Genomic DNA, 24,939 nt, shown 5'->3' on the forward strand with positions numbered 1-24,939 from the left:
CTGCAGCAGCTGGCAGCAGAGTAGGTTCCTCCTGCAGGACAGACAGGCCATGGTCACAGAAGGGCCTTTCCTGTCACTACAGGACAATCCAGCTCAATGGCTCTTCCCATCACAAGACACATTTCCAGGGGCCAACAGACCTTAAGCAAACTAAAGGTCAGCAGAAGCCAGCTAGTCCCCAAACATTCATTCAAAGGGATGAACTGCCAACGAAAGTAATAATTGTAAACACGTAACTTACAAAACAATAAATGTGTATGTGGTTTGTTTTTGTTTTGTTTTGATTTTGGCTGCCCCAAGGCATATGGAGTTCTCCAGCCAGGGATCAGATCTAAGCTGCAATTTCAACCTATGCTTTAGCTGCAGCAACACTGGATCTTGAACCCACTGTGCTGGGACAGGGATCAAACCTGTGTCCTGGCGCTGCAGAGACACCACCGATCCCGTCGTGCCACAGCAGGAACTCCTTATGTATATGTGTATTTTTTATATGTCAATATGTATGTGTGTGTGTGTGTGTGTGTGTATTTATATCTATTGAAATGTAACCATTATTGAGTGAAAATGAATGGGTCAGGCTCTAATCCGGACAACTGACCTAAACAGATGAAGACTAACTTCTCATACTTAATAGATAAACTCAAGTTACTAAACCAAGTGCCCTAAGGCCTGGCAGTAGAAAAATATAATAGGAAAGGTCACTCAGTGGACAATTAAGAAATAAATCACTTTTGAAAGGACTGGGAGCCATGACAGTGTGAGGCCTTGTATTCCCTCCTGAATAATTGATGACACATCTTTCTCTAGACACTTTATGGGCCTATGTTTAGAATTCCACTTAGCACGGCAAGATTTTCACTCAATGTGAATCAGATGTATTGACCAAGCAGCAGGTAGAAAATAATAACTACACCCAGACAGAGCATTTCTTTGCTGTGGAAGCAGCTCATCCAAGGCTGTGTGCAGATGGCTCTGCCCTGCAGCCGGCCACCCACTGCTCCCCCAGGGCTCCCAGCACCATCTCCCTGAGTGGAGGGCATCTATGACCCAAACAGCACCTCGGGATGGTGACCAGGCTGGGGGCACAGTGGAATGGAGACAGTGGCACTGTCCTGGCAGGGAGTGTGGCCAGGAGGGACCTGGCCGATGCAGCAGGGGCAGAAAGCAAGGAGTTAACTGTTGCCTCCCAAGAGAGTCATGATAAAATTTGGTGACACAGACACAGCTGATGAGGGACAATCAAAGATGACCCCAAGCCCCAGATGTCAATACCAGGTCAGGCCCTTCAGCTCAGCTCATCAGATGGCCCTGCCATGACCCCAGAGCCCACCCGGGGTTTCTCAGAACTGGAGCCTCTGTCTTGTCGTGAGCATGGACAGATCCCCTAGCTCACCGTCTCCTGGTCCCACGTGTCTCAACCCCCAGCCTTCAGGTCAGGGATGAAGGGTGACAGGAGAGCCTGCTTAACCATGTCCTTTTTGGGCCCTGAACCTGTGTCACTCTTCTGCTATGTCCAGGTCCTAGCCCGGCACCTGACTGGCTCCTGGTATGCGGATGACTCTGGCTGGGGATGGGGGGCACCCAGCTGCAGCTGGGCAGGAGGATTCAGGAGACACATGTCACTCTTAAAACTTCTTGCCCATTTATATTTTTAGCCTCAAATAAATCCCAAAGGCTAAGTTCTCACACTTGCTTTTTGAGTTAAAAAAACAAAAGTTGACTTCCCAGCATGAAATTCTGCTCTGCTTCTCACATTCACCGCATTCAACCTTGTGGTCTTACAAATCCTTAGCACAAATGCGACTCCAGCCCTTCATCTCAGGCATGGAGGGCACCAAGGGTCAAAAAGATCAAAGCTAGAGTTCCTGTCGTGGCACAGTGGTTAACAAATCTGACTAGGAACCATGAGGATGCAGGTTCAATCCCTGGCCTTGCTCAGTGGGTTAAGGATCTGGCATTGATGTGAGCTGTGGTGTAGGTCACAGATGCGGCTCAGATCCAGGGTTGCTGTGGCTGTGGTGTAGGCCAGTGGCTACAGCTCCATTTAGACCCCTAGCCTGGGAACCTCCATATGCCATGGGAGCGGCCTTAGAAAAGGCAAAAAGATAGCCAAAAAAAAAAAAAAAAAAAGTCAAAGTCATGTGGCTCAGGGAAAATGAAGTCTGCTCATTCTAGGCCTCCGGGCAGTTTTTATCCAAACCAGTCATCTAGGCCTCATCCTCACAACATCTACTTAATTTCTTTAAATCAATTTACTTTTTATTTAAACTGGTTCCAAATCAAACCTCAGGTAACTGTCATAATTTTTTAACGAGCCACTTGACATCAATAGATCATTAAAATAAGCAGACATTAACACAAAGCCTGTCCTCAAGTACCACTGGGTACCAAGACATCCCGGCCGGGAATACCAGCACCTGTGGGGCTCTTTACACCAGGTCACACTCCAACAGTAGGATGCCATCTCTGAGTCCTTGGCACCCCTCACTGTGGCCTTGAGAAGTGACACCCTCAGAAACCCCTCACCCTGACAGAATGACAGAATCTCCTCACCTACTTTAGCATAAAAGTGCCCCTCCCTGCACCCCCTACCCCGCCACAGCCCCTTCCCTCATGGATGAACAAGCCCCCAGCCTCCTTCCCTCAACAACAACCCCGTCACTTCCCTGCAGGGCCGGGCACACACCCACCTGCAGAAGGTGAACAGCAACCCTGCCCTCCTCCCTGAGGAGCGGGTGAGGCTGCTGGATTGGGGCCACGGCAGACATGCCCCTTGACAGTGGCCTTCAGGAACACACCAGGGTCCCATGAGATGCTACCCAGCTCTTCAGGGAAGGCTCCAAGGCAGCAGCCTCCCTTTGTGGTGGAGCTCAGTGCACCTGCCCTGCTCCTCCAGCTGGAAAAGGCCTCCAGCTCGGGGCAGCACAGCGCGGGCCCCTTCAAAGACACCCTGGGAGCCTCTGGGGACAGCCTGAGAGACTCAGAAATGGAGAGATTGGTAGGCCCAGTAGGTGGGGGGAGGGACAGAGCCGAGGAAGTGAATCCTGGAGGGACAGGGCAGTCCATGCCACCTGGAGCCCTGGGAGGCTGCCCGTCAGGGTGGCATGAGCTGGCTGGGTGCCCCTACAGCCACGGCCAGGAATGTACCACGTCTGTTCATTGAAAGGCCAAAACCACTGATGTGCCAGGTGTTTCCTGTGCCATGAGGTCAGAACCTGAGATCCATCACTCATTTGAGATGTTGGGCAACAATGGAACTCCAGGAAAACACTCACCATTGCAAGGCACCTCCAGTGCTTGGTTTCCCCAACGGTGACATCAGATAAATCCCCAAACCCATAGGAACCATGCAGGGCAAATTCAGGCACAGAAGACACAGGGCGCTCAGCACAAGACTGCCACCCCCTTGACACCTGCCTTTCACTCTCCTCATGTCCCATCACTGCTGGTGACAAAGTGACCCTGGCATCATGAATGTGACACATAAAGGTGAGCTCACTGGTTATCTCTTTCCAAGCAATGTTGATTTGACACAGGCCACCTGCCTGTTCCATTCCTGACATGGCCTATGTCACCTTGCAAACACACTGGCTTTTGTTACCTTCAACGTGGTTGGGACGGGGAAACAGGTGCGATTTGTAATCATGTGGAATTGGGAGTATGGTTATAAAGAGTTAAGGAATCCAATGGTTCGCCATAAACAGTAAACATTTACTTCATATATAGAAATGTCTACAGCAATGTAGGGTAGGGTGGTGATGCTTCAGTTTTGTGTGTAGAAGAAATGAACGCAGGGCAGCTCTTGTTCCCAGGGTGACTACACTGTCTTAAAAGTGAGACTGGTGCTGCACTGGCTAGTGAGGGGCCAGACAAACTCTGTGCCACTTTCTAAGGACCAAAATAGGGAGTTCCCGATATGGCTCAGCGCTAACGAACCTGACTAGTATCCATGAGGACACCGGTTGGATCCCTGCTCAATGGGTTAAGGATCCGCATCGGTGTGAGTGGTGGCATAGGTCACAGACGAGGCTAGGATCCCGAGTTGCTGTGGCTGTGGTATAGGCCTGCAGCTGCAACTCTGATTTGACTCCTAGCCTGGGAACCTCCATATGCCACAGGTGTGGCCCTAAAAAGACAAAAAAGAAATAAATTAAATCAAAAAGACCAAAACAATTTTTATCCCAAGTGCTAGCTGTAGCGTCTGGTACATAGTAGGTCCTCAGATATGCATTCAGTGGAGCAGAGAAAAACGCATCACCATTGTGTCTGAACTGCCATGAGAGGCTCTCTGAGCCCCTGATGCCTCAGTGCCACCCAGAACCCATGCTCCCATCCTCAGTCCCCTAGCTCCACGGCGATTCATACCCACTCCCAGTACCCGAATGTTTTTAGATGTCGCTCACCACTGCTATGGACCTGAATTCCTGCAGTAAATTATAACTCACTTAAATTCACACAGATTCACAAGAGCAGCACCCACACATCCCATCAAGCAGAAGGGCAAAGATGATAGGCTCTAGGTCTGCAGATGACCAGGAACCACCACAAACACACAGCGGGAAAGAGAACCAGCATCTCTTCATCCACAGGCCATCAGGACTGGAGTCCGAATCAAAGAAGCAGCAAATCCTGGCACACTCCAAATCAGCTGCTGCCTCATAGGCCCTTTCATTCCACCTTCACTCAGGGGGAAGGGGAGCCATGTCACAGTTTCTAAACTGCTCACCGCTGCTGACATGCATCTGACACCCTGTCTTTTAAGGTGAATTCAAATTAGACAGGATGGCATCACACATACGTCAAATTCATCCAATCAAAGGTCTTCCAGGGAAGGCAAATCTGGCGAAAAGTGACCTTGGCCGCTTCACGTTCCATAAGGAACATTTCCCACAAACCGAATCCTTGCTGATGCTTCATTTTAATAATATATCTCAAAAAAGAGCAAGTTAACTGTGAAAATAAGATTCAATACAGATTGAACTGAAATGCACTCTTGAAACTGTATGATTGACACTCAATCTCATCCTGCTCCAGTGAGTCCGTGGCTCTCCCACATGGAACCAGGGGACAAAGGGGCGTAAGGGTGCCCCTCCACAGACCGCGGAGGTGTGGATGAGCCACCTGCCCTGCAGACCAGGGAGATGTGTTTTCCTCTCAGGACCACGCGTCAGCACCAAGCAGGATTATTGCCTTCCTTAAAACAGATGATCTTTTGGACTTTTTTCCACTTTAGTGAAGCATGTAAGGATCAAGAACACTACTTCTGATGACAAAGATGAAACGTGGAAGCAACTTAAAGGTGAAACCGATTCAAGGCCTTGGCTTAGATGCCTATCAATCCTGAACAATCCAGTCACCATAACTCGCTGCCTTTGAATCTAGACACACAGCTTGCATGAGACTGACACACGTGCACACATGCACCTATCACTTAGGGTACCAGATACTGAGTTCTCTAGCACTAAGGAGGCCCCGTGGGGTGCACCTTGGTGGTGATTTGTGGTTTCAAGGTGTGTATATTAGTGACACTGGAAGGACAGCTCCAGGTCTGCACCCTCATCACCACCTCTGCAGGATTCAAACCCACCCCCTGGGCCTCTCCTGCCTGTGCCACTCCTGCCCACCCAAGTCCCCCGGTCCTCCATCCTCATGGACTCGGAGGAGCCCAGGGATCTGCCATCACCTAATGCTGTGGGGGAGGAGGGCCGGAGAGGAAAGGCCAGCCAGGGTCATAAACCCCATGAGCTGGCCTGGGATTCAGCACTGATCCCGGGGTGAGCGCAAGGGCAGCAAGTCAGGTCTGCTCATCTGCTTAGACACTGAACAGAAGGAGAGGCACACTTCTTTCTCTGATTCTCAGAGATTCATGAGGATGAGCTGCCCGAGGTCCTTGCATCTACCTTTAGACCCTGTGCATGGGACTCACAGGGTGACACCAGGATGGTGGCAGGGCAGAAGGATGGACAAGGATGCATCCTGGGGGACATGAGCTGCAGTCAAACCCCAGGCTCCCTTGGGCCCCAGATCTACTGCTGCTGGTGGCCTGCTCTCAAAGCCATGGCTGACACAACACTCCTGCCACCACCTCCCAGACTACCCAACTCCACGCAGTCCCCGCCCCCTGCCCAGGAGACCCCCACGGTTTCAGGGATAGCAGCCCAAGCAGAAACCATGTGGGCACAGTAGAACTCTGGGCTGGGGCTGCTTACATATGGGGCCGGCAACTCCTTTTCTATCTTTTTTTTTTTTAGGGCCTCACCCATGGCATATGGAGGTTCCCAGGCTAGGGGTCTAATCGGAACTGTAGCCTTCGGCCTACACCACAGCCACAGTAACTCCGGATCTGAGCCGCATCTGCGACCTCCACCACAGCTCACAGAAATGCCAGATCCTTAACCACTAAGTGAGGCCAGGAATTGAACCCGCAACCTCACGATTACTAGTTGGGTTCATTAACCACTGAGCCATGATGGGAACTCCCGCGGCTGGCATCTCTGATTAACTGAGTTTGTCATAGCGAGAGGCAGCTGACCGGGAAGTAGGTCCAGACTTCATCTTTCACATTCACCCCGAATCCTGTGCCTCTGAGCAAGAGGACCTTGGGGCCTCAGCTTCCGCGGAGCTGTGGTCAGGGAGACTGGAGACACAGTTATACCGCCCAACTCGCCGGCACACAGCAGACGCTCAGCCAGGGGTCACCCACTGACTGGCCACAATCAGAAACGTGCACTGTCCCGCGTCTCAAAGGAGCTGGCTCCACATCCAGGGCCCTTCTGAAACCATGTCCCAAAGGACTTGCTGTGACTGCAGCAGTCCCAAAGCTGGCGTCTGCCCCTTGAGTCAGCGACCACTCAACTGTCTGTGTCCTGGGAGCTGCCTGGCTCTCATGATGCCTCCAGGCACCAGGCCTTTCTCTGGCGTCCTCATCACACCCAAACCAAAGTCTAACCACACACCCCACCCATGTCCAGTGGTGCTGGACGTGGTGGGGCCTGAGCACATGCTGACCCAGCCACTGCCCACTCTCCAACTTGCATTTGCCCAGATGTCAGTCTCAATGGGTCTCTAAAGTCACTAGGCCACCGCTTCTCAGGATCACATGAATTTCCCATGAGGCCATACGCTGAGATGCCCAGCACGTGGCAGGCGCTCAGCCACTGTTAGCCAGAAAATCTGGGCACAAGCTGCCCAGCTGTGGGCAAAAGCAAGACACAGTGATTCACTCCAGATTTGCAGACACTTTCTGATGGCCTCCAGCTAGTGGGCCAGCTGGACTAGCCTGCACTCCACTTCCTCCATCCCACAGACGGCTGCTGCCTGGCTGACCACTGTCCAGGCCATCACTCCGGCCCCAGGAGGCCTGTGTCCACCAGAGTCCACTCTCTGGATTCCTGAGCACATTTATGCAAGTGTGCTTACAAACTTGCATATAAATACAAACTTGAATCAAATAGTATGTAAACCAGAGAAGTGTCAGTGCAGAAAAAGCCACTCCTTGGAAAACCATGGTGACCACTTAGAAAAGACTCAACAAAGAAAGATCTCTTTAAAACTGTCACTTTGGCAGGAACAAAAATAGAACATGTTGTGGGGGAATTATTTAAAATCTGGAAGGTGCTCCACTCAGGATTCTTTGAAAGTCTTAGTTCTCAGTCCCTTTGAAAGAAATAGAAAATCATAAATTGTGACTGTGGTTTAAACTAGAGAGACAGAAACAGGTTAGGTTAGGTTAGAAACAGAAGAACAGTCCTGATCCTGCATCCAAAAAACAAAACAAACAAACAAACAAACAAAAAAAAACAGTGAGGGAACATATGTGTGTGTTTATAAGATAAAATATCTAATGGACACCATTTATGTGATTCCTTTCTCTGCTCCCATTACAGGGTCCCAGGCACAGCGGCCAAGAGATACACAGGCTTCCAGCTTAACCATAACCCCAAGTACCTGCAGACCAACTAATCAGGTTCTAACACCTACGCTTTCTATCAGTGAACGTACCACCAAGCCTTGCAGAGCTCTTAACTCTGATCGTGTCCTCCTTTAACCTTCACAGAGTTCTGACACCAGCCCAGTGCCCCCAGGAACCTCCTGAGAGCAGACCAGCCTCAGCCTCTTAACTCAGTTCCATCAGGGGACACGCTGCCCTGGCTCATCCAGTGTGGGTACATAGCAAATTCTGTGTATGCTCAAATACAGGGCAAGAGATTTTCAAAATAAAAATCACTCACCCAAAAATTGGAATTGTCTAATATTAGAGCCTTATTCAGACACACTAAAAAGTATGCTTTGAATTACTCAATTGGGAACCACAAAATCCTCTTAGAAAGGCAAGTTGCCCTGAAAGCCCCCATCAATGCTAGTTGGGGTGTTTAAGGGTTCACCCTGCAAAACTGTAAAACAGACAGAAATCAAGTTAGGCTGAGAAGCTTGGCGTTGCAATGGGAGTGTGTTAATGGCCCTTCTAAGGTGGCTTTAAGAGGAGCACAATATGGCCAGCTTCAGGCTGTGGACACTGTAATAGGGCAGTGTAACATTCAAAATGCCTCGTCTCAAGCGGCCCAGGGGAAAGCAGCACTCAGTGGCTCTACCCAGCAGGCTGGAGGGTCCAAGCAACTCCACTGAAAGATGCCAGTGAGGAGTGTGAAAAGTGCTTCCAACTCACGGAATGGTTTTTACACCAGACACATTCTCAGGATCTACCTGTCACTAAATTAACAAAAATCTAATCAGGTGTCTGCTGTCTACACACCTAAAACATCCACACATTCCAACTATCCCAAAGGAAGCCTGGAGGGGCTTCTCACCAGGAAATGGGACTCATATTTGTAGTCACCTACTACTAAGGCATATACAGTACTTGATGACAATGAATGCCCATCTATTAAACTACGCATGGTAGCATGTAGCCTTCAGCTTCCCAGCTTTGAGTCCACCTACTCCAGTATACAGTCCAGTACTAGGGCCCATTTGAAAATAATGTACGGCTGAAGGCTTTGCCCACCACACTCACCAGCTGCAGGACATCTGGTTGCCCAAGAAGACTCCTAAAGACTATTAAAAACCAATGGCTGGGGAGTTCCTGCTGTGGCGCAGTGAAAACAAATTTGACTAGTATCCATAAGGATTTGGGTTTGATCCCTGGCCTCGCTCAGTGGGTTAAGGATCCAGTGTTGCGATGAGCTATGGTGTAGGTTGCAGTTGTGGTTGGGTTCCCGTGTTGCTGTGGCTGTAGCATAGGCTGGCAGCTGTAGCTCCGATTCGACCCCTGGCCTGGAAACCTCCATATGCTGTGGGTGCCCCTAAAAAGCAAACAAACAAACAAACAAAAAACCCAGTGGATAAAAGGCTAGATGCTGCTACCCCACCACTATTTTTTCTTTCCTCTCTGAAAATGATCGAATGTTAACACTGGATTTAATGCCGACTCTTCCTAGGCCCAAGCTTAGTCTTGGGGCAAGGGCAGCTGTAAGGAAGGACGGAGGATCAGACTCAGGCAACACAGCACAAAGAAAAAAGGAAATGTGTTCCAGAGTCCCCCAGGCTCAGGCAGCCCTGGACATAGCCTGATGGCTGCATGTTTCCAAAAAGAAAGTCAGCCAAACACAGGCGACAAAAAATTAATTCCCTGGTACGAAGTGTCATTTCTAGAAGTTATTAGTTCAGTTCCTCACAAATTTCTTTACATGCTACAAATGCCGTGGATTCCAGGAGCTGCCTCAAGCCCAGAAGTTACCTCTCATCTTCCTGATCAAACATGACCGGTAAAACGTCCTCACTGGAAGCATCATTCTGGAAAGCATGTGGCTCTCTGAGCAGGAGGAGGTGACCCGCTTACTTTGCAAACAAAGACCCTTAAGTATGATACCTTTGATAATAAGAGCAAGGTAGGAAAGAAAAGTTTGAAAATCTGTAACAACTGGATTTAATCACAAAACCAAATTAATTAACTAAGCCAATTCCCCTTCAGCAGTGATCCCAAGTACAGATATTTCTTGACTATTCTTGGCTGCCTGTTCTCCCTGATCCATAGGAAAAGCCCAGTCTGGCAAAGTCTGACTTTTAACTCAAAAGCTTAACACCCAAGGGCTAAGTTCTAACCTGAGAGACAGTGCAGAGCTGAGCGATTTGGGCGGGGAACTTCCCCCCACCGCAGCACTGCACATATGGAAGATTATTTAAGTGCTTTATGCATCACCAGATCTTTGAAAGGTCAAAAGTAGACAAATACGGAGTTCCCATCATGACTCAGTGGTTAACAAATCCAACTAGGAACCATGAGGTTGCGGGTTCCATCCCTGGCTTTGCTCAGTGGATTAAGGATCCGGCATTGCCGTCAGCTGTGGTGTAGGCTGCAGACGTGGCTCAGATCCCTCATTGCTGTGGCTGTGGCATAGGCCGGTAGCTACAGCTCCGATTAGACCCCTAGCCTGGGAACCTCCATATGCCGATGGAGCACCCTAGAAAGGGCAAAAAGACAAAAAAAAAAAAAAGTCGACAAATACGGTTTTGCTCTCTAAAACAAATATCTGCAATAATAGCAAACCTTTCAATGAACTTTTCCACATTTAAAGAAAATACAAAACACCAGTAGTTTCTCACTTCTCACTTAAACCAGTATCCCATCCTCCCACCAGCAACCATGCCCAAAGTGGCAGAGGGTGTGAAATGACACACTCTAAGCAGCTTTTGAAACCAAGTCACCGGAACCTCCAAGATAAGGTCTTTGAAACAGAAGCAGTCCACCCAGTACAACTGGACAATGTATCAATATCAAAATGCAAGACCAAACCTCAAATAACAGCCCATGTGAACGCAGCAGGCCTGAGAGGCCAAACATAGGAAGGGCTGTGAGGAAAGGTCCTGACCTCCAGGTTATCTGCTCCCCTCTTGCTAAATGAGTTTGTAATTTGCACCCTCTCAACCTCCCGGGGCACTCACTTGCCTCTGCCAGGTCCTCCCTTGCCAGACACCAGACACCAAGCAGAAGACACCACCGGTGGCCAGAATGCCAGGCGCTAACCTCAGGCAGAGGAGGGTGTGCAAAGGGTCCAGCTTCTTCCCAGGAGAAGAAGGCTGTGTCTGGGGGAAACGGAGGGCCCAGCAAAGTCAAAAGGTGGGGAAACAAGCCAAGCCTAGAGATGGACCGATGGGGAGTGGGGGCCGGGGTAGGGAGAGAAGCCCACCCCGAGGGAGGGTGGGGGCCCCAGGCACACACAGGCCACACCCCTGGGGAAGTGCAGGTGGTGGGAAGGGGATTTCAGATGGAGGGGGAAGAGGGGGCGGCAGGTGCGGACAAGAAGTTCAGAGGGGAGCGGGGCGGAATGGGACCACGTGACATCCAAGAGTTGGCAAGTGCTACTTGAAGGGTTACACTCAAGGATTCCCTGGAGGGAAGCAAGAAAAGAAACAAGCCCCAGGTGAAGGCCATCGTGGAGCGCCTCTAGTCTCCTGTCCTTCCTCACCGCTCCCCGCCCCCACCTTGGCGAGGCACACACCTACCTTTGCCAGGGGCGCGCTCCTACTGGTCGCCAGGTCGCGCAGACTGGCAGTGGCGCTGGTCGCTGCAGGAAGGAGGACCGGGGAGCCAGGAGCGCTGCCCCCGACACCTGCGAGCGCCGAGGCGGTCCCCGAACCTGGGCCAGCACTCGGACCCGGACGCGCTGGCGGGCTGCTGCCGGGGCTGGCGCCGGTGCGGGGACGCTGGCGGATGCCGTCCAGCAGGCGCACCAAGAGGATGTTGGCAGGCAGCTCGTCCACGCCACAGCCCACCAGGATGCGGCACTCCGGGCAGCGCAGCTCGTGGCGCGAGCACACGATGCTCTCCAGGCAGCGGCGGCAGAAGGTGTGCTGGCACGGCAGCACCTTGGCCGTCGTGTCCAGGCGCTCCAGGCACACGGAGCATTCCAGCAGGTCCAGCAGCGAAGACTCGTCCATGTCCCCGCCCAGCCTTTCGCTGTCGCCCTCGCTCTGCGCAGCAGCGGCCGCCCTAGACGCGCACAGCCTGGGCGCTCGGAGCAGCATGGGGGCGGCGCCGGCGGCCGCGCGCACTTCTAGGTCCCGAGACCTTGGGTGCCAGGGTCGCGCCCAGACAGCCGCTGGGACTCCTGGCTACGCACGACTTCCTTCCCTGCAGCTGGCAACGCCAAGTAGTGGCCGGGCTGCGTGGCAGGGACTGGAGCTTTGAGCCCCGCAAGCTGCCTTAGGGCTGCAGAGCCAATCCAGTTCTTCGGCTAGCGGCCCCCACAGATGCGGGTCACACTCGTCCCTCCGAGTCTGCCCCGCACGGGGTCCAGGGCCGCCGCCGGGCAGGCACGAAACCCGGCGGCTCTGTGCTCGCAGCAGCCAGTCGGATCCCCTGGGAGGCGGGGGCGCAGCGTGCGCGCTCCCCCGCACCGCCTCCTTGCGCCCTGGGCCGGACTGAGTGCTGCTGCCCAGCGGGTGCAGCTTCCTAGTCTTTGGCCGCGAGCACGTGCGTGGGGAGCGCGCGGAGGTCACGGTCACTGCGGGGCGCCGGGAAAGGGCAGCAGCACCCTGGACCTGCCTCGGCCTGGGGGCACCCTGGTCACTAGTCCTGCCCTTAGGGCGCTTCCAGGGCCCCCAGGAACTCTGGGGTACCCTCCTGCGCAAGCTCGGGCCTGTCTCCTCCCGCGCCCGAGCCTTCCTTCGCTCTCCGGGAGCCTCGCAGCGGAATGTTTCCGCCTGACGCCGCCACGAAGGAAAGTTTGGGCGGCGCTATCCCGACTGCCTCCCTGGGCAGCGCCGGCCAGCAGCTTGGGGACGCAGCCAACACCCGGGCATCCTCCTCGACGACGGCCCGGTCCGCTACCCACCGACGCGCGGAAGTGACAGCCCCAGAGCCGGGGTGGGCGCTGGGCGCCGCGCGAGGCGGAGAGGAAGACGCTAGGGTCCTCCCGGATACGCGGGTCGGAGACTGCGCCGCCGCCCGCCGAACTGCAGCCTCATGCAGGGCGCCCTTGGGGACCCGCTGGATCCCTCCTCGGGAGGCTCAACCGAGGGGAGCCGCGGTCTCCGTCCTGGCGCCCGCCTTCGGGCGCGTCAGAGCGACGCAAGAGCGCACGGAGGACCGGGGGCCGCAGGGCCGCGGCCGGTGGCGCAGATTCCCTGCCGAGCGCTGCCCCCTCGTGGCCGCTCTGGGCCCAGTCGCGGCCTGCACGGCCTGGTCCAAGCTGGACGCTGGACAAATCTGCTCCAAGGCCGGACGCTGGATCCTGCACAACCCTGGACAGGCCATATCAGAAGGACGTGTGGGCCCGACTACTGGTTATGCTAACTTACGGTTTGTGAAACTACTGCGTAACTTTTTTTACTTTTCAAGGAGAAAGTAGTATTTGTTGAGCCTTCAGTGCCAAGAACATGCCTTGCATCTTTTTATTTAATCCTCTAAACGGCTCTGTGAGATAATTATTTTAACCCAATTTTATTTGTGATGAAGGTGAGGCTTATGGTTATGAAATCACTGAGGCTGAATTTTGTTCATCTTTGTGTCTCCCAAACTGAAAGGTGGACTAGATCACATTCCACTGCAATACAAGAGCTCCCTATAAGCCGCATGTTTACACGGTAATATTCGCAGTGTCTGGCACACAGTAAGTTTTGAATGGATATTTGTGGAATCAATGGAAAAGTGGTCTCCAAATCATTGCCTGGTGGTGATTTGAATGCCCATCTTTGCCTCTCAGCTCCGGGTACCCTGAGTCAGACGGTGGTACCATGAACTGAGGCTGCTAGTTCATGGAAACTTTGCTCCTGGCTTCTGACCACCACAGGAGCCCTATGCCTACCACCCCTTCCTGACTCTCTCGTAGTGTGGATGTTGCACGATTATCCTCGTCAGCAATGCCCTGAGAGAGGAAGGCATCCCGAGCTGCCTGGGGAACAGGACCTGGGTCCAGGCTTCCGGGAGGGCCCATCACAGACACCGAGCATCTTCTCAGGCCCTCCTTCTACCCTTGGACCGGAACAAAGAGGAGTTTTTGTTTGTTTGTTTGTTTGTTTTGGTTTTTGCTTTTTTTTTTTCCTTAGATTTTTGGGGCTGCACCCACGGCATATGGAGGTTCCCAGGCTAAGGGCTGAATCAGAGCTATAGCTGCCAGCCTACACCACAGCCACAGCAACACGGGATCTGAGCCCCCACGTCTGGGACCTACACCCCAGCTCACAGCAATGCAAGATCCCCGACCCACTGAGCAAGGCCAGGGACCGAACCGAAACCTCACAGTTACTAGTCGGATTCATTTCTGCTGCCTCACATCAGGAATTCCCAAAGGGGAATTTTCGAGAGGACCAGAATGCTTAATCCAAAAGCAAGTAGCATGGACACAGGGCATGAGGGGAGCTGGGAGGGCTGCTGTGCTGACGGGCCCTGGATGCTTTCTGTGTCAAGCAACAGAAACCAGCTCTAGAGAGGTTTTCAAAGGAACTGAAGGGATCTCAGGAGTCAGAGGCACCTTGCAAGCCCCCAGCTAAGAGTGGGACCAGGTCGCTGCAGATGGGCCCCGGGGGGGGGGGGGGGGCGCTAAATCTCCAGCCTTCTATATGGGGACATGCTGCTTCCCTCTCCTGTGGCAGCTGCTTCTACTTCCCGTCCCACATGGCAGGATACACAGTCAAACTCCAAGAGCATTTCATCCTTGGCTTCAGCCACTAACAAAAGACACTCGTCTGACACCATGGAGGGCTGAAGTCTTAAAGCCCTACCACCCAGCTCAGCCCAGGTGGCCACTCTCTGGACAAACGTGTGCTGACCACAGGGGAGGATCATCCGATCAGGAGTCACCCAGAAGGAGAAGATCGAGTTCCAGAACACCAGAAGCCCATGCCAGGAGCCAGAACCACCCCTGCCCCCAGCTCCCCCTGTTGTGCATGACTGAGGCCCCATAAGAGCAAACAGGTCTGCTGAACCCCTCTGCCTCCCTTGGGCCACCTTGATCCACTGCCACAGCCTAGGCATCCTCAGAGGCCGGCAGGCTGCACAGCGGGGATCTGCAGGGGCTATGCTGGCCTTGCAAAGGCAGATGCTGCAACTCAGCCCCAGCTGACCCCTCATTCCTTGAGGACACTGGGGCCCAGCACTGCCTGATCTTTCTACTTTCCAGGGAAGTTGGGGGCCTGCTTTCTACGTGGGCTCTCCTGATGTTGAAGAGTTGGCACTCCGTCAGTTCTCAGGAAAACAGCCTATTAGCCAAATAAAATGGATGTGGCCACATTGACCCCCCCAGGCCCCCCGTTTGCAGTTTCTGGTTGAAGCAGCCAAGGGAACTGCACCGAAGAGCAAAGGAACTTAGGGTGTGAACCAAATAGTTGAAGTATTACAAATGCAGTCTTATATTACTCAGTTAAATCTGCACATGTTCAGTAAGTCAGCCGCATCAGTAAATGGTTGAGAAGCCCCATTGAACAGCCGTTCCTGTGAAAAGAACCTGGGGATTCAGGTGACTCCATGTTGCAAGGTGTCAACATGAGCCATCCGTGCAGCATGGCTGCCTTGGGTGTAAGGGCCTCTCAGGGTGGGGGGAGGGGACATCATGGGGCAGGATCATCTCATGGCACCTCCGGCTCATCAGACCACAGCCATAGGGTTGCTTCCAATTCTGGGGACCGGACAGTAACGATATGTGAGTGGTGAGGGATCCAGAGGCCTCGATCGTGGATCTAGGAGGAAGGAAGATAGAACCAAAAGGAAGATTTGCGGTCTCTCAAAGAGGAGGCAGCTCGGATGAAACAGGATGGGTGGTTGTGGGTCAGGTTTCTGGCTGCCCAAGACCTCAACTCCTCCATAGGTTTGGGAGATACTCCACTTGGTGACAGTTAGATATTTGTTTTTCCAACAACGGTGTGGGGATGTGACACAGGCTTAGCCCCCTGGGGCCTGAGAGGTGGAAGGAGGATGCCAGATGCAGCCACATGGCTGGTGCAGCGCAGGTGGTTTCAGAGGCAGGGCTGGCAGGGAGGACGGTGGGCCGCTGGCATCAGCACCTGGACTGTGGTGCCAGCCAGGCTGTCTTTTGGGAGAAGGACCAGCTGTTGTCATCAGGCCAGCCTCAGGTGTGGTTGGGGTGATGAGCCTGGGCCATGGCCTCCACTGCTTTGATGAGGTTCCTGGTGATCTCGTGGGCTTCTCAGTTTTATTTAATTAGTTCCTTTTGTGTTAAATCTGCCAGTCAATTTCTCTTGTTTAGACCAGGGAATCCTAATTGTTGGACATTATATCAATCAGAGACCAGTGAAGGCTCTCAATTCAAGATGCTTGTCACTGTGCTGGCCAGCAGCTACACTGGACCTCAGTGACCTGGTGCCCAAGTTTGAAACAGAAGGTGCCCCCCCCCCGCCCCCTGGAGTTTCAGTCGTGGCACAGTGGTTAACGAATCTGACTAGGAACCATGAGGTTGCAGGTTCGATCCCTGGCCTTGCTCAGTGGGTTAAGGATCGGGTATTGCCATGAGCTGTGGTGTAGGCTGGCGGTTACAGCTCCAGTTCAACCCCTAGCCTGGGAACCTCCATATGCAGTGGGAGCAGCCCAAGAAATGGCAAAAAGACAAAAAAAAAAAAAAAAAAAGCCCCCCAGTAAGGCAGCCCCACCCTGGTCCCTCACATACACCTGGTCACCCACCCTGCAGTTTCCCACATCGTGATAGGCCTGTGTCCCCACAGCCTCCCACTCCCACTTCCATGCTCAGCTATGCCCTCACTCTCTCTGCCTGGACTATGGCTCCTCCTCAGCCCACACATGTCTACACTGGGGAACCCGCTTTGCTCCTGGCTGTTGCTATCAGCCGTGACCCTTCTCCTCTTCCAGGCTCTTTCCTTAGCCTCGCCCCTACTGCCCACCTCCATATAAATTGTGTGTCGTTCTGCTCCTCATCAAAACCCCATCTATAGCACACACCACCTCCTCCAAGATGCCCTCCTCGTTGCCTCTCTTGAATCTACATGACTTTTCCCCCTGCACCTCTCATAGTCTGCCATTCCTTATCCTCTACCGGACCACAAACTCCTCAAGGGCAAAGACTGGGCTTTATTGGTCTTTAAGACCCATCAAGAAATGTCCTGAGGAGTTCCCGTTGTGGTTCAGGGGAAACGAATCTGACTAGCATCCATGAGGGTGCAGGTTCGATTCCTGGCCTCACTCAGTGGGTTAAGGATCCAGTGTTGGCTGTGAGCTGTGGTGTGGGTTGCAGACACAACAGGGATCTGTTGTTGCTGTGGCTGTGGTGTAGGCCAGCAGCTGCAGGCTCTGATTTGACCTCTAGACTGGGAGCTTCCATATGCCACAGATACGGCCCTAAAAGATAAAAAAAACAATAATTAATTAAAATTAAAAAAAGAAATGTCCTGAGATCGGTATGCATTTAATGAACATCTGCAGAGTTGGGCTGTGTTTGAAGACTGTGTTTGAAGATGCTGAACCAGATGACCTCCAGTTCCTCTTCACTCCAAGGCCATGGGGGATCATGATGACTGCTTTTAGGCACCTGAGAGCTGGACTTTCTGCTGCACTTTCTTTTTATTAAAAGGGATGAAGCTCTCAAAATTAATTTCACACAGTGTGTGTGCATGCACGTTCATGAGGTAATAACAGCAACAGCATCAGAGTTTCCAGTACTCATAATGTCTGTATCTGTAACACATGGAGAGAAGGCGGCTAAGAGCCTCGCCCACCACACCATCCACAGCCCAGGACTCTCCCAGCAGGCACCTCACTCTGACATCAGTCCTTCCTCCTCTGCCAAGTATATGGCCTTCTCTCCACTCAACCTCTGCTACTGTTCTGCTCTCCTGAGCAAGCCCCCGATATAATCAGCTTCCGAGTCTAGTATCCCATTCCATGAGCTCCCATTCCCTGCGTGGGACCCAGCCCTGGCCCTGGGGAATCAGCAGGAGATGGTTCACAGCCTGTCTCAAGTCAGGAGGGATGGCTGCAGAGAGTAGGCATCCAGCTTTGTGCCTGCTGAGACTTGCCTGGGCTGAAGGAGGAGATAGGACCCCAGGGTAGAGAAAAGGGCATCTGCAGGGTCAAAGGTGCAGGGCAATGAGAGGGTAAGGGGTGGAAGAGACGCCTCAGTGGTAGGAGGAGTGGGAGCCATGGGTTTGCAAGTACGTGAAAGACAGATGGTGGAGGCACTAGTGCACCAGACTCGGTGACTGGCTGGCCGGTGAGGGTCTCTCTCAGGGCACTGCCCATCTTAGTAAGGCTTTGGGGGCAGCCCCGAATGTAGTGGTCTGGAGCAAGGAGGAATCTGAGCCAGGAGACCCAGGGTGACGATGGGAATGTACCTAATGCCACTGAACACTTAAAGTGATTAAAATGGTATCTTTCACCACAATTTAAAAAATTAAAAAGCCGGAGTTCCCGTCCTGGCGCAATGGTTAACAAATCCGACTAGGAACCATGAGGTTGCAGGTTCGGTCCCTGCCCTTGCTCAGTGGGTTAACGATCTGGCGTTGCCGTGAGCTGTGGTGTAGGTTGCAGACGCGGCTCGGATTCCGTGTTGCTGTGGCTCTGGCGTAGGCCAGTGGCTACAGCTCCAATTCGACCCCTAGCCCAGGAACCTCCATATGCCGCGGGAGCGGCCCAAAGAAATAGCAAAAAGACAAAAAACAAACAAACAAACAAACAAACAAACAAACAAAATTAAAAAGCCCCACAGCAGGGCCTCGGTGCAGAGGACCCCGGGCTGCCTGGAGGATTGAGCAGCAAGCAGTTGGAAATATAAAAATGAGCACCACCCAGCAGCCAGAACAGTCCATGCTCCCACCTCTACATACCTGGAGAGGTGGGTTAATCAATCTCCTCCACTTTGCCGGGGAGCAAAACAGCACAGAGAGGACAAGTAAGTAGCCCAAGGTCGCACAGCTATTCAGTAGAAGAGTCGGTCGGGACTTGCATGCAAAGGGTGGAACCCCAGACTCGATTTTATGCCCACCCAGCTTCCAAGCTCATGAGTCAGGTGAGAGCTGAGAACACACGGTGAAGTCACCAGCTCGTGGGCAGCAGGAAGCCTGGACAGGGAACCCAGGCAGGAGACAGCAAAGCAGAGAGCAGAGCTCCCCCAGCAGAGCCTAGGAAGCAAAAGCAGGATGAGGAACCCTGAGACCGGGTGGCAGGGGCCAGAGAGAGGAGAGCCATGAGGAGGTGGGGGACCCACTGGTCAGCAGGGTGGGAGTGAGCCGCGCTGACCCAGCAAGCTCAGGAGCAGTGGGAACTCACTGCCCCTGGTGTGACCACCTCCATGAAAATTGAAGGTCACGCCTCGCACAGGTTGTCTGGGCTGCCGGGGTCGTCTATTCCTAGAGAGGGAGTGAGACCCCCCCCCCCCGTCTCACTGGGGGTGCGAGCTGTCAGATCCGCAGGCTCTCAGCTTCACCCACCCAGCCCACACCCAGCAGCAGGCAGGAGCGTGACCCTCGCTGGCCGGACAGGGCCTTGGGAGGGGTAACCATCCGCTCTTCCCTAAGCGCCGGGTGGGGCGGAGCTTTGTTGGCTGACTTCTCCTGGGGTGTCACTCCTCTATCCCCTGCTGTGCCTCCTAGGATCCTCCCAAACCTACCTGTCCCGAACCCCGCCCTTAGGACCTCCTGGGGAAATGCAAACCTAAGCGGAATGCAAAATACCAGGCAGAGAATGGGCCCCAGTAACCATCAGCCACCTCCCCTTGTGTTTCCTCTGAAACCAGAGCTGTTCTTTCCCCTTGGACCAAGCGCCTCGCCCATGTAGCTCAGAGGCCCTGTCTCCCTTTCCTGAATCTCCCTTTCCTGAATCCAAGCTCCCTGGGTGCTGGACTGAAGCTGGCGCCCTCCCCTCAAGCAAGCAGGTGCTGTGCACACCTGAGGAAAGAGATGCTTCTTCTCCCTGATTAGGCACACGGGGAAAAGGGCAGGAGGAATCACAAAGACCCTCGACCAAAAAGGAGCACATGGGGGCCAAGTGAAGGAGCTGGAAAACAAGTCTTACTTAGGCAAGAGTTGGAGGTGCTGGCAGGCCAGGGAGGCGCAGCTGTCTGGAGTCAAATGATTCGAACAGAACTCGGGAGGGAACTCAGAACCAGGGGTGCATGTCTGGGAGTGATTTTCCTGGAGGTGATGGATGAGGCCACTGTGAGAAGAGTAAGCACTTCTCCCTGGGGAGCTGCAGGGAGAAGCCTTTCCTGCTTCCTACTTGGGGGACAGGGACGGGGAGTTGGCAGCAGGGGATACCCTCACTCACTCTAACATGTTCCATTGGGCTCATGAGACACGTGCCAGGCTTTTTGTCCCATTGGAGTCAGGGCTCTGAGCAGTCGCAGTGTCAATACCAAGGGGATGAGTCATTGCCCTGCAGAGGCTCACCTTTGCTTCCTCACTGGGCACCTGGACACCTGGTTGGGCAGAAGATGAGCTGCTTTTCAACCAAAGTAACTGCCCTGTGCTGTGGCAGCAAGGCGGGGGTCTTGTCTGTGCCAGAAGAGAGGCCTGAGTTACCTTCAGGTCTGGCTACCACTTCCTGTGGTGATGGGTTATAGGACCATTTCGTGTGAATTGACAGATGCTACCCTCCCCAGACCTTGCAGCACATTGAGCTGAGAGCCTGAGTCCATGTCTAGGCTTCTCAACCCCTTGTCCAGATACTGTGATGGAAGGAGATGTCACTACCCAGAAAGAGGCAAGTTTGGTTTGAGAGGGTGTCTCAGTGCTCGCGGCTGGCTGACCCAGCGAGCAGGTGGCCAAGGCTGGCAGACACTCCTGACCCAGCCCCTCTCCTCACAGGACAACATCTGAGTGTGAGGTGATTCCAAGGGGGACTCCTGGGGAGCCCCATTGGCTGAAGGTGGCCTGCGTGGAGGGACTGGCTCTGAACCATCTCATGGTCATCCCCCTGCCCCAGGTGTAAAAGGGGGTGAGTCCAGTCCCCCAGCAGAGTGACCATGACTCTGCAGATTGCAGGGCCTTGGGACCCCAGCCCCTTGGGACAGGGGATCTGTGGGTGACCCAGAGGGGGCTCCAAGACCAGTCTCTGGGCTTCTCTCAATCCAGTGGGGGGCAGGTCTGAGGGATTCCTTGAATGTGAATTTGTTCAAACCGAGGGAATGAGCCCTTCAGTTAAGTAAATAAGTCAGAATGGATTCAACTCTGCAGGAAGGAAGGTTTCCTCGTTCCTGACTGCAGTTTCCATAGCGCTGTGACAAAAATACTGCAGATGCTTCGGGGTATTAAAAATAATCCTGCCGTTGCCTATGTTTTCGTTCACAGTCTTCGAGAGGGTTGTAATAGATTCTCCTCCAGTCTGGAGACATAGCACACTTCATTTTAGCTTGGCCCCAGATCTCGGAAGATACTTGAAGCTGTGTGTTCCGGGCAGGTATCAGCCAAGCCCTGGGACGCGTTTAACACAATGAAGAAAACTGTTAAATTACAGTCATAAACAAGATGAACGAAAATTGAATATAAAGAAAAGCTTCCAGAATAATCACAGTATAATTGACATTGAATGATATTTAATATCTGAACTCTTGTCTTGGCAGAAGTCCATCTTAAATCACCCAAGGGGAGGCTGTCAATTATGAAGAATACTGATGTGTTTTCTAGAAAAATGTGAAATTCTTATGAAGGATATAGAGCTAACGTAGAGAACCAATCTCATGAAAAAGAGTAATGGAGCTTTTTCTTGGGGAACATAATATTCACCTCCTTCCACAGCAAGAATAGAATTGTGACTCTGTCAAGAGTTGTTTTCTCTCTGAGCCACAGTGAGGACCAGATACATGTGGAAAGCCTGTGTGTGCTCAGTGGCCACACAGCTGGTGTTGCCAGAAAGGAGAAGGACTGGGGACACTCCTTGAAAAGCAGAATCACAGCCTCATGTGTGCCGAGGATTAGGCTTCTCCAGGAAAGCTCTGTGAGGGCAGCCAAGAGCTTCAGAGACTGGCTCACTTCCGGTGGGAGTGTCCCCCTCAGCTGCCCCTCACACTTGCCCTACCCTGAGTGGTGGTGGCCGGGGACAGATGGCTGCTTTATTATGAGTCCTACCTCCTGCAAAATTGTTCCTATTTCCTTTCTCTAAACAATGGGGAATGAATGGGGTCTCTGACCTCAGGGCCACAAATACTTGAAACCTCGATGTTTGGGGGTTGGTTTTTTGTTTTTTGTTTTGCTGGGAAATCTCCAGGGGTCCCCAGTGTGGACACTTGCTGTGGAGGCTTTTACCCAGAACAGAATCCAAATATGCAGGCTGTTCTGGGGCCTCACAGAGGGTGTGTTCCAGTATCTTCTGCCCTGTGAAAAACCACCCCTAAACTTATTGGCATGAGATAGGGCTCAGTTTACCTTACTCACCCAGCTGTCACTCGAGCAGGGCTCAGTGCAGGTGGCTTCTCTCCTTGGCTGCAAGGACCACGTGCCTGGCCTTCAGTGTGGCCCACCAAGGCTGGGGCACCACATGTGGCCTTTTCCTGTGGCCTGGGGCCCCAGGAGCGAGTGGAAGAACATCTTGCCCCTCAGAAGTCACTTGGGATCCCTCGCTCTGCATCCAGGCAGTCCACACAGGAGCCCCTGGGGGTACAGAGCTACGAAAGTGCTGTCCATCTCTTGATGGGGGGGCAAGGCTTTAGAAGAACATGTGATGGAAAGTACCACTTTTCCTGGGCAAACCCCAACTCCCAATGCAGTGGGTTTGCAACCACATTCTAGAGCTGGGCTGACGGAGCTCCTGGGGAAGGTAGAGAGGCTGGTGTGCATGTGGCAGGAACAGAGCCCAGCCCTGACCGTGAGTCCATGTCCTGGACAGAGAGCTCTCCCTTTGGGTCATCAGAGCCCTCTTTAGTCACATCTCGACGGTAAAACACTCAGTGGTGTGGTGGGTGTGTAATATCATTGCCAGCCTTTAAACTCCCACAGTAAAGCTGTACTTCAACTATCAGTAAATATAACTTTTAAATACAGATCTGCGCATAGATAGTGGAACTTGGACTCTGTGATGCAGAGCTGGGCTACTGTGTGGGAAGTAGAGAGAGGGTGCTTTCTATAGTGATAAAGAACCGTGGGCTGTCAGCTCACACACTGAGGGGACTGCCCTGCAAAGCTGGAAGCCTTTCAGCTGGAGTCACTGCCTGTGCTGATCCTGGTTTGTGTAACACATGCCAGGTTTTCTGAGCCTTGACACAATGATAGTCCACTTCCGACTGGTGTCCATTGTGGTGTCCTGTTTGGTGGGGGTGGTGAGGTGGGACCCACACCCTCCATGGTGCCGCCCAGCCTGTTCGGGGCCCGGGGAGCCCCCATCAGCCGGAGGACTGGGCCTGAGTGACACGCATCTCGATGCCATCCTCCGCTGTGAACTGTCACCTGGTCTCACCTGCTGCAGGAAGGCATGGATGCTGCTTCCTGAGGCAACTGCACACTTGACGGTCCAGTGACCTGCCAGCTCACTCGGACCACTAGGTTGCAGGTGGAGCTCTTCACTGGCCGGGAAATGAGCCATGTGTCTTGAGCCCACTGGGGTCAACTCTATGATTCTCGAAATAGTAGGTGTCAATCTTAAACATTGCCAAGATAGGGGTGGGAGGGTCTCTCTCAGTCCTAGGCATTATTTTGTGAGGTGTGGCTCACGGCTTGACTCGGAAGGGAGACCTCAAACACCCCGAGGATCTCTAAGTGATGGCAGAATTGGGCCAAGGGCACCTGGGGACTCCGCCATGTCCCAACAATGGTAAATTCCACCTGCCCACGTCAGTGGTTCAGAGCCAATGGTCACTATTGGAATTTCCAATATCCCAGGTCCATCACCCCTGGGGGTCCCACCCACTCAGCTATGGCTACTTGCTGGGAAGATGCCAAGAGTCCTACTTCCAGGCACCAGGGGGACAGTCACCCAAGTAGGGTTTCACTCAAAGCCCACCTGCTGCTGCACATGGACACCCACCCCACCTCTTGCTTCTGTGCAGATACAGCCCACCTCCTGCTGCGTCTGCACAAATACAGCCCACCTCCTCCTGCTGCACAGATACAGCCCACCTCCTCCTGCTGCCCAGATACAGCCCACCTCCTCCTCCTGCTGCTGCACAGATTCAGCCCACCTCCTGCTGTGAGAAGCCTCTTAGTGTTCCTGGGCTCCCTGTGTCTGCTGGAGGCACCTCTTCAGGCCTCTCTGTGCCCATCATGTCAGCTGTCATCTTAGGGTGGCACCAAGGCCCCATTCTGCCTGCCTCCAGCCACACCGCCCTCCAGCCAGGCAGCTGGGGGCTGGCTGCTTCACACAGCTGGTGCTCAATAAATGTCTGTCTCCTTTCTCTTTAGCGGGCAACACGCTTCAGGGCTCTTTTGAGGACCGCTTCCTGCACCTGTGGGTTTTATGGGATTTGCTGCTTTGAGGTGGGTTCCTCATCTTGCTATGCCTTCCGCTAGCCTCCGCCAGGTGCATTTTGGCAGGTGATGGGCTTTTGAGAGAATATTCCAGATCTTAAAGATTATCATTCCTAACTACCCAAGAGTTGTCAAGGGAGTATAATTTTCAAGCATCGTTCTCTCCTCATTAAATTATCTAAGTATTTAAGATTAAAGGTTTAGGGGAACTTGGCAATGTATCTTTTTAAGACGCATTCTGAGATGCCTTTATGTTAGTAAGATTTTTCTTGTGTTTTTTTTTTTTTTTCTTTTTTAAAGGGAGATTCTCTTAGAAATACACAGTTATATATTGTGCTGCTGGCTTTTTCTGCTCTATGCACACCTTAGACACAGTTACAACCCTTAGAAGCTGCATGGGCTTCTCCCTGGTTACAACTCTTAGAAGCTGCATGGGCTTCTCCCTGGTTACCTGAGGGTTGTCTGGTGTCTAGTCGGGCACCCAGTGTGAAGGCACTCCACTAGTCACCTTTCAGACACAAGACCATAAACCTGCCACCATCCCTCATCCCTTCCTGCTCCCCAGGCATTCGGGACAAGCCT

At 52.9% G+C, this 24,939-nt stretch overlaps 1 protein-coding gene across 7 annotated transcripts in view; it reads right to left on the minus strand.

Annotated features, from left to right (window-relative positions):
* The window catches only part of SH3RF3 (SH3 domain containing ring finger 3), a 206,219-nt gene extending 193,167 nt beyond the window's left edge, over window positions 1-13,052 (minus strand). For all 7 annotated transcript variants that reach the window (XR_014841235.1, XR_014841237.1, XR_014841236.1 and 4 more), the window contains exon 1: window positions 11,503-13,052. Coding sequence is in view for 2 of the 7 variants with exons in the window: in XM_021087103.2 (XP_020942762.1) it covers window positions 11,503-12,024 (522 nt within the window). In the remaining 5 variants the exon portion in view is untranslated. The remainder of the gene's footprint in view (window positions 1-11,502) is intronic.
* Between the last annotated feature and the right edge of the window lie 11,887 nt (window positions 13,053-24,939).

This window comes from Sus scrofa, chromosome 3, assembly GCF_054392235.1.
Source record: "Sus scrofa isolate SSC_HxYL_T2T_F1_AM1 chromosome 3, Sscrofa_HxYL_maternal_Yorkshire_Landrace_v2.0, whole genome shotgun sequence".
In the NCBI taxonomy this organism is placed as follows: domain Eukaryota; kingdom Metazoa; phylum Chordata; class Mammalia; order Artiodactyla; family Suidae; genus Sus; species Sus scrofa.